Below are 15,825 nucleotides of genomic sequence, written 5' to 3'. Positions count from 1 at the left end.
ACATAAGCACAAAAACAAACACAAACATAAGCACAAAAACAAACACAAATACAAACACAAACATAAGCACAAAAACAAACACAAATACAAACACAAACATAAGCACAAAAACAAACAAAAATACAAACACAAACATAAGCACAAAAACAAACAAAAATACAAACACAAACACAAACACAAACACAAACACAAACACACGTACAAATACATACACCTTCATGGATGCAAACCCGCATGGCCCAACAACAAAGGTGCAATCCCAATTCAGGAAATACAAAATAAATTTCCTACTCCAGAAATAGTCCACAAAAATGATATCATATTTTCACGCTTTCTCTTTTTTCAAAACACAATAATTTTTTATGTTAAGAAATATTTTTTAACTTTTTGGACAGTAAAACATAGTCTATTTTATTTATGTCTTTCAGATTTAAAGATTTTAAAAAAAATTTTATATCTTCATCAATTAACCTTTCATTTGAATTCATCAGAATATATCTTAATTTTTCTTCATCCATATAACCACTTTTTTCATTGTCGAACACTTCAAAGCATCTAACTAACTCATTTAATGATATTGGTTCAGTATAAGTGTTCATAAATATATTCATAAACGTTTCAAAATTAATAGGTTTTTTTTTTTTTTTTTTATCAGTTTATTATTTAATAGGGAATTATTTCCTATATTTGTTATGCCATCTTCTTTTTTATTATTTTCACTAAAATTATTTAATTTTGCAATTAAACTTTTTATACGTTCATGGTTTGCTATACCTTTTACTGTATTTTTCTTAATATAATTTTTACTTTTATAATTTTTGTTATCCTCTTCATCTTTTTTGTTCTTTCCATCTTCTTCCCTTTTGTCCTCCTTATCTTCATCATTATCATCCTCAAAATGCTTTTCAATAATTTCCTCTATTTCCTTTTCCGTCTTGGTTTGTCCTAGTAACCGCAATAATGTTTTAAATTCATGTTCATCAATTTTATTATCTCGATTACTATCAACTATGTTGAAATTTTTTTGTATTAAATGAATTTTATCTTCCGGAATTACTCCACGCATCGCATATATATATATATATGTGTGTGTGTGCGTGTCTATGTATGTATGCGTATATGGGAGTATACGTATGTGGCCGGATACGTATGTAGCCGGATACGTATGTGGCAGTACACGTATGTGGCAGTACACGTATGTGGCAGTATACGTATATATTATGCAAACGTCTAACCTTTTTAGGATTTTAATTTTTGCAGTTGTAACTGCATTTTAAAAAAGCAACGAATGTTTCAACTCCGCGTATTCCAGGTTTAGTAAATGTGTACATACGTGCATACATACATAAAAATATACAAGTATTATGCACACACGCGTCCTTTTACCTATTTGCTTGTTTATGCTGTCTGTGAAATTTTGATAAATGTGAGCATTTGGAGAACAAAAAAGCACACAAAAAAAAAAAGAAAAAAAAGATAAAAAAGAAAAAAGATAAAAAAGATAAAAAAGATAAAAAAGATAAAAAAGATAAAAACGATAAAAATGAAAAAAAAGATAAAAAAGATAAAAAAGAAAAAAATGAAAAAAATGAAAAAAAAGATAAAAAAGATAAAAAAGAAAAAAATGAAAAAAATGAAATAAAAAAGAACAAAAATGGGCAATAAAAAAAAAGTGATATACACGAAATGGAAAATGCCCGAGATGGTTTCAAAGAACGAAGAAGGGTAAAATGGGAGCTGCTCTGAACAAACAATGTTTTGTTATACCTTCCAAATGTTTCCTTCTTTATAATGCACTGATAAAACTGTACATATGGATGTACATTTAAAATGGGTACCCATAACTGTTTAAGGTTTGAGGTATATACGTGTATATGTGTAAGGGAAATAAAAAATAAAATACGTTACTTTTGAAACAGTTATCCTTAACTGCACATATGACATATTAGCAGTACTTGTAAACAGGGAAAAAAAAGATGGAAAATTGCCAAGTTGCAAATATGCATATATGCACATGTTCATACATACACACACATCCACATGCTTGTATAAACACATCTGCATATGGTTGTATACACGCAACACTAGTGTTCAGAGAAATGTATATTTTTTTTCAAAATCGCACATCGACGTTTTCCCCTCTCCCTTTAAATTCAAAAATAAAAATAACGCATTAACGTGTTCATATAATATTCACCATTTTTTTTTTTTTTTTTTTGATAAAATACAAAATTAGTATGCTTTCACAATAAAGTGCTCAGTCCGGTAAAGTCATTCAAATAAAAATTATTTGTATTGTTGTTGTTGTTTTTCTTTTTCTTCTCAGCTCGGGTGCTTCTTTTATCATTTATTTCTTTTAGTAAATGGTCTGAAGGATGTAAATACCTATCTAGTTTACTTTTACATTTTTCAAAAATAAATTTTTTATCTTTTACTTTCAATTCTTTGTAATTTGCCCAAACAGCAAAATTATGTAAAATTATTGAACATGAAACGGATACGTTCAAAGAAGCTGTTCCATTTCCATACTGAGGAATATATATAATTTTATCGCATAAATTCAAAATACTGTCTTCAATGCCTGTGCCTTCATTTCCAAATATAAACGCTGTATCTTTTTTAAGAAACGGTTTGGTAGTAACTGAAACAGAGTCAGATGTTATTTCACAACCATATAATAATATATTATTATCATTTAAATAATTTTTTAATTCTGTCATACTATTAAAATGTTCAATTCTTATATATTTGTACGTCCCCATGTTTCCAAAAAAATTAATTTCATTTTTTCTTCGACCAACCAAAAATATTTTATTAACATTAAAAGCAACACAGCTTCTTATAATGCTTCCAACATTTTTCTTTTTACCTATATTGTAAATAACCACGTACATTTTTATTTTGTCATTTCCCGCATTTACTGCAACGGTATTTGCTTCAACACCTTCACAGTCAGCTATGTCCATTTCGTTGTCAAGTACTACTCTGCTGCTTAAAAATGCAAAATGGGTTTTATATCTCCAACTACATTGCAAAAAAATGACAAATAAATAGGAAAAAAAAAGGAGAAAAAAAGGAGAAAAATTGGAGAAAAAAAAGAAGAAAAAAATGACAACAAAATGACAAAAAAATGACAACAAAATGACAAAAAAATGACAACAAAATGACAACAAAATGACAAGAATGTGATAAAGAAAAATTTTAACTGAAATTACAAAAAAAATATGAACAGGCAATATTTTTCCCCCCTCCACTAATTAGCTATCCTTTGTTGATTTTGCATCATGCCTATTAAAATTGTCACAAATATACATTAACGAGCATCATCTTATTTCACGTTTTTCTTTTTTTTTTTCTTTTAATTCGTATTGCTCATATTGCGAATATATGAATCTTAAGGGAGATAAAAACTGCATATGCATATACATATATATATATATATATACATACACTTGCTTATATATAACGTAATTACTTATGGCCTCTTCTTTAGAGATGATGTTTCCTCGAAAGGAATTTATGTGCAGTGATGAGAGTCCCTTTATAGGAATACCGGCAGAGGCTCTCATTCTGAGCATATTTGTTTAAAGAAAAACAGTATTCACTACATCTATTAGTAGATCATAAGTAAAATACAAATCTATTGAACCAACATATATATATATTTTTTTTTTTTTTTTTTTTAATCAAAAAGGGAAGAAACAACGAAGTACGTTTTTCCCGTCATTTTTATGTCGTTTTTCAGCTTTTTTCTCCGTTCTTTTTCCTCTTTTTGTTTGTTATATTTCTGCCTATATGAACTTTTCCGGGTAACTTCTCCTCTCGAAAGGGGCAAATAACAATATAATTGCATATCGATAATACACGAGTTGTAATTTTTTTTTTTTTTTTTTTTTTATTTGCTCAAATGAGGAAGTAAACAAAATAACTTCCCGTTGTGCTATCTTCAGCTTGGTATTACTTTTTTTTTAGATGTAGCTAGCTCAACGTAAAAATACACGCACACATATATATACATGTATGTATAGGTATATTTTTGTGCATTTATGAGTAAAGTATGTTCATTCGTGTGTGTACAGGAATGCTCTAACCATTGGGTTACTTTCTTGCGGTCATTACGTGGTGAAAGAGTCCAGGTTTACTTTCCTTTTATATAAAAGAGAGCCCAATAAGGATATATCATTTTGGCTTTTCGATTTTTACTCTTTGCCTTCCAAGTCTCTCCTGGTCCTTACTCGGATCTTTTCCCATAATTAGATGTTTTAACATGGCGATAGAGAAAGAAAAAGGAGTACAGCAGAAGAGATGCAAACAGTATGTGTTAGGAATAGAAGGAAGTGCCAATAAATTAGGTGTAAGCATAATAAATGAAGAAAACAAAATTTTAGTAAATATGAGAAGAACATATATATCTGAGATAGGATGTGGATTTATACCTAGAGAAATTAATGCACATCACAAATACTATATAATAGATATGATAAAAAATTGTTTAAATAAATTAAGTATAAATATAAGGGATATATCATTAATATGTTATACAAGAGGACCAGGTATAGGATCAGCACTATATATAGCTTACAATATATGTAAAATTTTTTCCCTACTTTTTAATATACCAGTAATAGGGGTAAATCATTGTATTGCTCATATTGAAATGGGTATATATATAACGAAGCTATACCATCCTATTATTCTTTATGTAAGTGGTGGGAATACACAAATAATATATTATAATAATCATAAAAAAAGATATGAAATTATTGGTGAGACTTTAGATATTGCCATAGGAAATGTTATTGACAGGTCAGCTAGAATTCTTAAAATATCCAACTCACCTTCACCTGGTTATAATGTTGAACTTTTAGCTAGACAAAAATATTTACTTAACATTAAGAAAAAGCAAACGATTAATAATAATGCAAAAGAGATAAACGGGTATCATACAAAACATAATGACCATAGTCATGATGAATTTGCTTCTCATTCAGGTAAGGAAAACACGGGAGATAGCAAATGGGACGATGACATAAGCATTCTTACGGATGTTCAACATGTGCAAAATAATCAGTCGAATGTACCAAATGAGCTCAGAAAAAAAAAAAAAAAAAAAAAAAAAATTATGATGATACGTGTGATTTCACTGAACTGCTATTCTTTCCTTATACGATAAAAGGTATGGACATATCCTTTAGTGGATATGACTTTTATATTAGTAAGTACTTTGCAAAATATATCACTAATAAAAAGGCCCACAAAAAGGAAAGAGGCGGGATGAAAAATAGAGCAGGGGGAACAGATAAATTAAACCAAAATGTTAAGAAGAAGGCCAAAAGCGAGAATAATGCATTAGGTGGAGAAGACACACAAACCAGCGATGAGCATCAATCGGAGGATATGAAAAATGTAACTGAATTACACGAATGTAAAGAATCTGATAAACGAGGAAATATAGAAAAGGGTAGAGGAGCGAATGACCTCTCAGAGGATGCCCATAAATGCTTGCATTATAATTCAAGCCTCCATTCTGGAATGAAAGGAAACTCGTATTATGAAGATAACATTATATATAAAAGCAAAAATAAAAAAAATTATGGAGGTAACGATGATGGTGATACGTACGTAACGGATGACTGTTCTATAGAGACTGATAGCGATTTCTACGAAAAAGATTTAAAAGAAGCGGAAAAAGAAGTAATAAATTTAACTGATGAGGAAAAAAGAAAAATTCAAATATGCTACAGTTTACAACATCATATATTTAGCATGCTCATTGAAATTACTGAACGAGCTATTTCGTTCACCAATAGTAAAGAGGTTATAATTGTCGGAGGAGTTGGATGTAATTTGTTTCTCCAAAATATGATGAAAAAAATGGCAAAACAGAAAAATATTAAAATTGGATTTATGGATCATAGCTATTGTGTTGACAATGGGGCTATGATTGCATATACGGGTTATCTAGAATATTTACACGCGAAAGATAAAACTGTCTACAATTTTGAAAATATAAGTATTCATCAAAGGTATAGAACGGACGACGTTTTAGTAACGTGGAGATAGCATCAACTCGTGGGAGAGGGGACCTGCACGTCAGATAATTTGGAGGTGATATATTGATCTGTTTTTTGACCATTTCAACCATTTTGACAATTTTTACGCCTTTTTTTCTTTTTTTAATGCACCCACGGATTATTCCCCTTGTGAACAGTTAAAACGGAGTAATGAATCTTATTTGCCCCTACACATATGTGGATTTTAATTTTTTTGAAAAAGCATGTGGATAGATCAGCTTCACTTCTTTGGAACTTTTAAAAAGGTTAACCAGTTGGTAAGAGTTATAAAAAGAGAAAGGTGCGCAAAGGTACACATGTACATATATATACATATATGCATACATGTACACATATATGTACACGTAATATGCATATATGCGCGCTAAGCACACAACGACTCCTCATGAAAATGCATTAAAAGGAAAAATTGCATGAAAAGAGTTGACACTTTTTTTTTTTTTTTTTTTTTTTTTTTTTGTTACATTAAAATGAGCACACACACATGCACATGTAGATGTAGATGTAGATGTAGATGTGTTTACATGTGTGCAAAAAACGGACGACACTACGGGAAAAATAAAGAAGCATAATTTTAACTTCATTTAATATGCCTATTTTCAATATTTTCCATATTTCAATCATTTTTCCATTTTGCGTAGGCAGCTTTATTTCTTCGTTTTACATCTTCGTTTTACATCTTCGTTTTACAGCTTCGTTTTACAGCTTCGTTTTACAGCTTCGTTTTACATCTTCGTTTTACAGCTTCGTTTTACATCTTCGTTTTACATCTTCGTTTTACAGCTTCGTTTTACAGCTTCGTTTTACAGCTTCGTTTTACATCTTCGTTTTACAGCTTCGTTTTACATCTTCGTTTTACAGCTTCGTTTTACATCTTCGTTTTACATCTTCGTTTTACAGCTTCGTTTTACTTCTCCATTTCTGTATTCCCTTTCCAACATTTTCTTTGCTGGTGACAAGGTGGGCCGCTACCTAGCTACGATATGAGCAACTCTACAGATAGGTCCTCTATATAGGTAAGGAGGCTCTTAGAATGACTAATCCACTTATCTATGCTCTCTTTCATAAAAAAAATTTTTTCATCATTAAGAACTCTAGGTTTTACCCACGTTATTTTAACAGATTGTTCAATTTCATCAATTATACATGTTAATATATTTTTACTTTTAGCTGTAATTAACATTTTCTCAACTTCTTTTATATCAATTTTACAATGTTCAGCAATCTCTACAAAGGATATATCTGATCTTTGTTTCTTTTTTTTAAAAGCCAGATCCATTAATGCTAGAAGTCTAATTTTTTTGAACATACTTTTTTCATATTCTTTCAATAATGAATTTTTTATATTTGCTTCATATTTATGTACTAGTTGATTAAAGGAATCAATATTACCTTCATTATATATGTATATTAGCTGATAGAGCCAATTCGTTTGTTCATTATTTTTTATGCACACATTTATAAGTGGTAATTGTATAATTTCCCCTATATTGTATACATCCTCACTAATTATTGAATGCATGCATATATATATACCTATATCTAATATTTCCGTTTCATCTAAATTGTTTAATGGTGTATATGCTAAATATAAAAGTGCATACTTAACATACAGATCTGATTTATTTAAAATTTTATAATAATTCATTAAAGCAAAATTATAAAATTTATGTGCTACTACATTTAGTCCTATAACCCCTTGTAACATATTTTTTGTATTTTCTATTTCATCTTCACAATTTTTAAAGTCCCCTACATCTATATATTTCAGTATTAATATACACCTATATATTATAATAGCATCCTTATCATTTTCTAAATTTTTTTCTGTTTCTTTTATATAGTTTATTGTCCAAGTCGTATCCATTTGAACCGTTACCATGTATAACAACTCTGCATATATAGTCTTCTTCAACTTACTTATTAGTGGAGATAAATATGTAAAAAATAAACGAAATTTATCCTTAACATGTACATTTTTATTATTAACAAATTTCTGTATTTCTAATGTTAATTCATGATGAAATTTTTTCTCTTTGTAATTCTTTATTTCGTTAAAATTTATAAAGTCATACTTTCCTTGTAACTCACTAACTAGTGTATCCTCGTTTTCATTCAACAAACTATTAATTTCCTCGACCGCCGTTGTCATCCTTTCTTCTAATCCCGAATTAGTTCCTTATTCGCCCAAGCAAGATTATAATATACTACGTAGCTGCCTTCCGATGAGTTATACTCCAATCTTGATGCTCTTTCAACTATGTTTAACATACCAACATATATGCGTTCCTACGCCTTGTGCGCACGTAATCATGCTCCTGCGTTCGGTTTGCTTTTTCCCTCTAGCTTGAAGTACCAAGTATACCGCTTATTCAGTTATTCACCAAGCATACAACTGCTGTTCCCAGTGCTGTTAAATTTAGATATATATTCTTAAAAAAAAAAAAGAATTTTCCTTTCGTTTTCCGCTATTTTGTTTTTTCGCTTTTCCGTTCTGAGTTATTTCGTTTTGTAGCTTTTTTATTTTTTTGCCGCGTGTATATATTTTTTTTTGTTTTCACCCAAATATAGGTAGCGTGATAAAATTAAGGGGGAAAAAACTGTTCGAGCTAATCAATCGTCTTTTGCAATATACTATTGTGAGCATATGCAGTGAGGATTCATTTTTTAATAAATAAATTTCTTACTATTTCTTCCTTTACGCGCGATTGTACATATATATATATATATATATATATAGATATAGATATAGATATAGATATATATTTTTATATATTGTTATGCATGCCTTACTGAGAAACCATCAGTGTTCCATAAACATTTTTCTTCATTTTTATGCATTTCTTATCATTCAAGTGAAAGAGCTATCGTATAAAAGTATGAACATAAGTATCATAATTTAAAATAAATGGCAGCTGAATATGAACTTTTTTTTGGAGTCTGTAAAATGCCGAAATTTAAGTATACTTAAAAATATGCACAACGAAGAAATATGTATTAATAATACACATGAATTTAAAATAGTCGCAAGAAAAAAAAATAAAAAAAAAAAAAACGGGAAAAAAGGGAAATTTCTTAAATCTCTTTCAGAAAAGGAAGAACTCGGTTGTTTATTTTTTTTTTTCTTTTTTTTCTTTTTTTTCTTTTTTTTCTTTTTTTTATTTTTTATGTACGCAGTAAATACCTCGTGAAAGCACTTTATTTTTTTAAACGAGGAAAATTAAAATTCTTTTCCTCTTCATTATGTACGTATGAACAGTATATATATATATATACGAATGTTCCAGTCGATTGAAATTTTTTGTTTTAATTTTTCCCAATTGAGGTGTTAATAAAATTTAGAAAAAAGAGATAATAAATAAAGAGATATGAAAAAAAGAGATAATAAATTAAGAGATAATAAATAAAGAGATAATAAATAAAGAGATATGAAAAAAAGAGATAATAAATTAAGAGATAATAAATAAAGAGATAATAAATTAAGAGATAATAAATAAAGAGATAATAAATTAAGAGATAATAAATAAAGAGATATGAAAAAAAGAGTTAAGGGATTAGAGAAAAAGAAAATATAAATGATCGTTAATTACGTATCCTTGGCCATTTTGTGATAGTAGAGAAGAATAATAATACAACGAAATGAAGTAAAATAAGCACAACTATTCTTAACAATATAGGAATGTACAATTACACTAATAAAATGATAGATAAAAAATTATAAAATGATAATTGATTATTCTAGTGTTCAAATGAGCTTATATGTGTAGGACCTCTGATAGAACAAAACTCTTGTAAAAACGAGAAAGTGCACGTAAAAATTAGAGCTACATATATCTCACTATTAAGGTGCAAAAGTAACTTGCATTACAAAGTGCGCTACACCGGGAAGAAAAAAAAATATATTAACTCATTAACCATTTAACCAATTAACCATTTAACCAATTAACCAATTAACCAATTAATCAATTAACCAATTAATCAATTAACCAATTAACCAATTAACCATTTAACCATTTAACCAATTAACCAATTAACCAATTAACCAATTAATCAATTAACCAATTAATCAATTAACCAATTAACCAATTAACCAATTAACCAATTAACCAATTAACCAATTAACCAATTAACCAATTAACCAATTAACATGTTAACCGGTTAACTAATTTACCAAATAATTAAATAAATATAACATAATACAATACAGTAGGACGCTGTAAGGCCATGAATAATTATTTTCAAATGGTTCATCGTTATTCTACGTAAGCGTCTCTTGTGTAAATTACCATCAAACGCAAACATCATAAAAATAAATGAGTAATATTTTATACTAGGTCCTCCTTTATATATGGTCTACATTAAAAGGCATACACAAATGTACATCCAACACATACACACAAATGTACGCATTTTTATGCCATCTTGACAGGACAAACGCATAATACATTTGAAAGATAATAAATATCCCCCCCTCTGTTCACCTTTCCATCGTACTAATATATGCAGTATTAATGTCCACTCATTATATAATGTTGATGAAAATTAGGTAGTGCTGGGAAGACTATTGGTGCTGGGAAAGGTGCTTCTTCCAAGTGAACAGCAGAAATAAGAAAAAAGTTTTATACATGCAACTTAACCAATAACAATAAAAACGTAAAGTGGTACACACAAAAAGCCCCTAGCTTACGGGTATTACAAGTACGCACATTTACATTTTAACATGTCCATTTTATTACATCTCTCCTAACTTAAATAAAAGTATCATGTTAACAATCTTTTGTAAAATAGTACTGCACCCTGAAAATGATAAGCAGTTTTTACGAAAATAGGTTCAAAAAAATATTACTTTATACTCCAAAGCCACGTGGGTACTAGTCATTATATGTATACATGTACATACATATATAAACACATATATATATATAATAAAATAAAATGAGACATTTTTGTGCGAAATGACGTGAAAAAGCTTATGTGTATGCACATGTTTATACTTCATAATTTTTCTGTTTTTATATTTTATTTTATTGTATTGTATTTTATTTTATTGTATTGTATTTTATTTTATTTTTTTTTTCTTTTTTTTTTTTTTTACTTTTTTTTTTTTTTACTTTTTTATCAAATGACATTTTAAGTCATTCTACCTGTAATTCGTGGGCAGGTACAGTAAAACTCTTGCTAGATCTGTATTATTATATTTAATTCAAGTTTCATTTTATAAAAATAAAATCGTCTGGTTGCACAATATTTAGAAAATAATCTTACTGTCCCATATGTTGTTCTTGTATTGATCTCCATATATTGCAAAAGGTCAGCACGTCCTTACTTTTTTATTTTTCTATTTTTTATTTTATTTAATTTTATTATTTTTTTCATTATTTTTTTCATTATTTTTTTCATTATTTTTTTTATTTTATTTTTTGTTTTTTTTTTTATTTTATTTTTTATTTTTTTTTCATATTTTTATTTAAAATATTGCACACAAATTTTCCCAAAATTAATGCTAAGCCGTTTTGGAGCCATATATATATATTTATTTATTTACATATTTATACTGTAAGAAGTAAAGAACTTCTTTTACAACAAAATGGAAACAGGTGATAGTTTACATTATGACCAAGAGAGTAACATAAGAGCAAACAAAATTCAAAAGAGAAGCAAAAAACAAATAGAATCGTTGGTTTATTCCTTGAAGAAAAATATAAAAAGTAGGCTCTTAATTTTGTGTGATAATTTACATAAAAAAAAAAAAAGACGCATGAATAGAGTAATACGTATATACATATGTATATATATATATATATATATATATATATATATTTAACCTACTATTTTCTGATAAATGTGTAAATATTTACAATATTTATGGTTACTTTTACATGAAAAATGTATGCTTTTAAAAAAAAGCTTTTTCCCTTTATTATTATTTCGGATGTACTCAGTTCAGTGTTAAAAGGGGCTTTCATTTTTATGTAAATATTTCGAAATTGTCCTTTAAGGGGGTAATGTTTGTGTTAACTAGTGCCTATTTGCGCATTTGCGCTATTCACATAATTATAGTGCACTTACGCTGCGCTAAATTCTAAGCGAACTCCACGAGCAAACATGTCGTTAACTTAAAAGTTAAATAAGGCGACAAGCGACAAAGTTATGCACATATGTATATATATATATATATATATATATATGCAATAGTTATGCACACGTGGAACACCAATTTTCTTTACTTGTTACTTGCAAAATATATTATACTTTTTGGTCGAATATAAAATTTATACAACTGAGTTATTATTTCTTATGCATATTTTATCAGAGAGTGAAGAATTAATAAATAGAGCAAATTATTTTTTCCCCAATGATGATATGTTAGATCAAATTCTTTTCAATTTGTGTAAGTGTATACCAAATGATAAAGATATATTGGAAAAGACTAAAAGAATTAAGTCTTATAACTCAGATATATTTTTGGAGTTCACAGATTCTGATGCAGATAGTTGGAGCAATGATAATAGGTTTGATGATGTAAGGTTATATGATGGACGTGATAAAAAAATTAAATCTAAGAATTTTATTAAGTTAGAAGGAGAAAATGAAAAAAAAGAAATAAATAAAACAAATCCTTCTTCTTGTGTAGAATGGCTTGGGTTTGTTAATGAAGCAAATGGGTATGCAGCCGTGAAAATTTTTTCTCCTTTTATTTATCAAGAATATTATACTTATGTAAATAGGCTCGTATTCTTTTTATTTCAAAAAACAAAATGCCTTCAAATAGGGGACTTTTTAAACAACCACAAATTCTTATATATAACTATTCCATTATATATGAAATGTAAAAATAAGCTATGCGTAAAACTATCACATATCGACGTGTCAAAAGATTCTTACATTTAAAATTTTTCGCTTAGGGGCATTTTTTTTTTTGCATGCTTAATATAACATATGTCATATCATAGCATAAATCATTAACAGCAACCCTAACGCTACATTACGTTACACGTTCACTTATTTTTGCGTTTCTCATAAGTGTAATTAATACGTGTACATAAATATATAATACATATATATATATATATATATATTCAGCTGCTGTATTGTAACGGCTATCAACTTATTCCTTCTACTATATAATTTTGCGTATAACATGGTTCAAATAAACCAATTTACCTTTATATTGCTAAAAATTTTATGTTTTTCAAAATGCAGTACAAGTAAATTTTCAAGAACTAACCTAGTTTTTTCATTATTCACCACCTTATATGTACATAAAAAAAAAAAATATAGCTTTTTTTTTTTTTTTTTTTTTTTTTTTTTTTTGTAGTTCTTTAAAAAACGATTATTTTATGAACATGTTCATTCTTGGTGCATAAATTTAAAAGGTACTTCTGTGAGCAAGAATGTTATATATGCATATATGTTATTTCTCATTTTATACACATATATGTACAAAAACACATAATTACATATATATATATATATATATATGTATATATAATCATTGATAAATATAGTTCGCTTTTTACCAAAAAATAAATTTTTTTTTTTTCAATAAAATATTACAACCTAAAACATAAAAAAAGTCGTTTTAAGTATACGCATTTTTTTGGTTAAAATATTTATCGAATAAATAAAAACAAAATAAAAGTTAATAAAATGGGAAAACAAAGTGCACTTTTGGCAAATAAATTTTTTTTCTTATTTATACGCTTCATTTTTCGCTGTGAATTATAGCCAATAATGCTAAGATAGATAATAAATTTATTACTATACTATTTTTTTCTGCATTTTATTATATGGGGGGTTTGATATAACAGTACAACAGTTGATGGATAAATTTTGTGTTTTTAATTATTCATAAATAATATATGAACAAAGTTAATTATTCATAAATAATATAAGAACAATGGTTTAATTTTTTTTTTTTTTTTTTGTTCATAATTTTTATTTCATTTCAACACTTGTTTTATTCTTTTTTTAAAATTTCATTTTATAATCTTTTTTTGTACCTCCATACAATATTTAACTTTTCTTCCCTCATATATATAAATTTATATATATTATTTGTACGTATAAATATATATATACATTATATTTGTACGTATAAATATATATATATATACATATACATTATATTATTTGCATATATAAATATATATACATACATTATATTATATATAAACAAAATAAGTACTTCATTTTTTCCATTCACAGAAAACTTTTATTAAAAAAACAATAAAATTTAAAAAAGAAAAAAACAGAAAATTCATCAAGTTAAAAATTGCAATAAACTTTACTAAACATAAACATATAAAAAACAGTTGAATATATTAAAATAAATTTATATATTATTTATATACATATTATATATATATATATATAATATATATAATATAAATTATGCCGTTTAAAGAACAAAAAACTGCAATTTTTTACCTCAAAAAAACCTGTTTTTGCTAATCAAAGCTTTACATACTATTTATTTTATTTTACCTTTATGCTTCCTTTTTTCCTTTTAACTCATTTTGAGCTAACATGTTTTTTTCATTGCTTATAATAGTCGTGTTCATTTATACTACATATATGGGTATCGTATAAATATATAATAATACGAGTAATTATATAATGTACATGTATAATTATATATATTTTGTACTTTTATAATAGTACTGCATTAAAATATTTATATTAAAAAAAAAAAAAAGAAAAAAAAATTTAAATATTAAAATAAAAATATATTTAAATAAAACAAAAAAAATTTGAAGGGTAAAAATATTTTCAATATTTTCTATTTATATTTTTGTTTTTATTTTTATTTTTATTTTTTATTTTAATTTTAATTTTAATTTTAATTTTAATTTTAATTTTAATTTTAATTTTAATTTTTTTTTTTTTTTTTTTTTTACATTTAACAAAAAAAGCATAATAAATTTTGTTTATGCTTTAAAATCACATTAAAGTAAAATAAAAAAGTAACAATCGAGTAAGTAAATAAATATAAATATATATTTATATTTATTTATTATATATTTACGTACTTTTTTATTACATATATATATATATATATATATATATATATATGTTTTTAATACAACAATATAAATGTATTTATCATTATTTGCCGTTTTAAAACCTTTTCTTATGCTTTTAGTAAGTAAAAAGGAAAAAAGGAAGAAAAAATAATGCATAAATATATATATATTGTTGATTTTTTTTTTTTTTTTTATATTTGTTAACTTCTATTTGTATACTTCTTTTTATTTTGTACTTTTTATTTTTATCTTTACACTCGTATAGTTACGTGTGGTATATGTATAAAATATATTATACCTCCTTGTATTGAAGCAGGGGAGATACTAAAACGCATATATATTTTTTATATACATTTATGCAAAATATGTATATATATATATATATATATATATATATGGCATAATATCATATAGTATATTATAAGCATATATATCATTTGTACATTTTTACTATCTGTATATTTTTGAAAAAGCTTAAAAAAAAAAAAAAAAAATTAACACACACACACACAACAGTAGCAATTATTTTGTGAAAGCTGTTATATGCAACGAAAAATAAGTTGTAGTAATTTTGGAAATATTGTATCGTGAAAAAAAAAAAAAGAAAATAAACGAATATACCTATAAACGAATATATTAATAAATAAATGAAAAAAAACTGTAATTGTAATATTTCATGAAATGCTTGAATTAGCCTCGTGCAAAAATGTAGTGTCAACTTTTAT

General features: G+C 26.3%; 5 protein-coding genes across 5 annotated transcripts; 2 read left to right on the top strand and 3 right to left on the bottom strand.

Moving 5' to 3' along the window:
- Positions 1-365: 365 nt before the first annotated feature.
- Positions 366-1,066, bottom strand: MKS88_003369 (calmodulin; the record flags this gene model as incomplete). The annotated part of the gene is made up of 2 exons (XM_067216455.1): positions 366-559; positions 616-1,066. The coding sequence occupies 2 exons, from the start codon at positions 1,064-1,066 to the stop codon at positions 366-368; spliced, it is 645 nt and encodes a 214-aa protein (XP_067073100.1).
- Positions 1,067-2,243: 1,177 nt separating this feature from the next.
- On the bottom strand, positions 2,244-3,569 carry MKS88_003368 (RNA methyltransferase; the record flags this gene model as incomplete). The annotated part of the gene is made up of 3 exons (XM_067216454.1): positions 2,244-3,024; positions 3,255-3,288; positions 3,476-3,569. 3 exons carry the CDS (start codon positions 3,567-3,569, stop codon positions 2,244-2,246), a joined length of 909 nt encoding a protein of 302 aa, XP_067073099.1.
- A 698-nt stretch (positions 3,570-4,267) lies between these two features.
- Positions 4,268-6,063, top strand: MKS88_003367 (tRNA N6-adenosine threonylcarbamoyltransferase; the record flags this gene model as incomplete). Its single annotated transcript, XM_067216453.1, has 2 exons — positions 4,268-5,077; positions 5,221-6,063. 2 exons carry the CDS (start codon positions 4,268-4,270, stop codon positions 6,061-6,063), a joined length of 1,653 nt encoding a protein of 550 aa, XP_067073098.1.
- Positions 6,064-7,050: 987 nt separating this feature from the next.
- MKS88_003366 (26S proteasome regulatory subunit RPN9) lies at positions 7,051-8,226 on the bottom strand (the record flags this gene model as incomplete). Its single annotated transcript, XM_067216452.1, has 1 exon — positions 7,051-8,226. One exon carries the CDS (start codon positions 8,224-8,226, stop codon positions 7,051-7,053), a length of 1,176 nt encoding a protein of 391 aa, XP_067073097.1.
- Positions 8,227-11,661: 3,435 nt separating this feature from the next.
- MKS88_003365 (uncharacterized protein) lies at positions 11,662-13,441 on the top strand (the record flags this gene model as incomplete). Its single annotated transcript, XM_067216451.1, has 3 exons — positions 11,662-11,782; positions 12,388-12,739; positions 13,393-13,441. 3 exons carry the CDS (start codon positions 11,662-11,664, stop codon positions 13,439-13,441), a joined length of 522 nt encoding a protein of 173 aa, XP_067073096.1.
- Positions 13,442-15,825: the final 2,384 nt, after the last annotated feature.

This window comes from Plasmodium brasilianum, chromosome 10, assembly GCF_023973825.1.
Source record: "Plasmodium brasilianum strain Bolivian I chromosome 10, whole genome shotgun sequence".
In the NCBI taxonomy this organism is placed as follows: Eukaryota; Apicomplexa; class Aconoidasida; order Haemosporida; family Plasmodiidae; genus Plasmodium; species Plasmodium brasilianum.
This window is presented reverse-complemented; position numbering and strand designations above follow the sequence as displayed.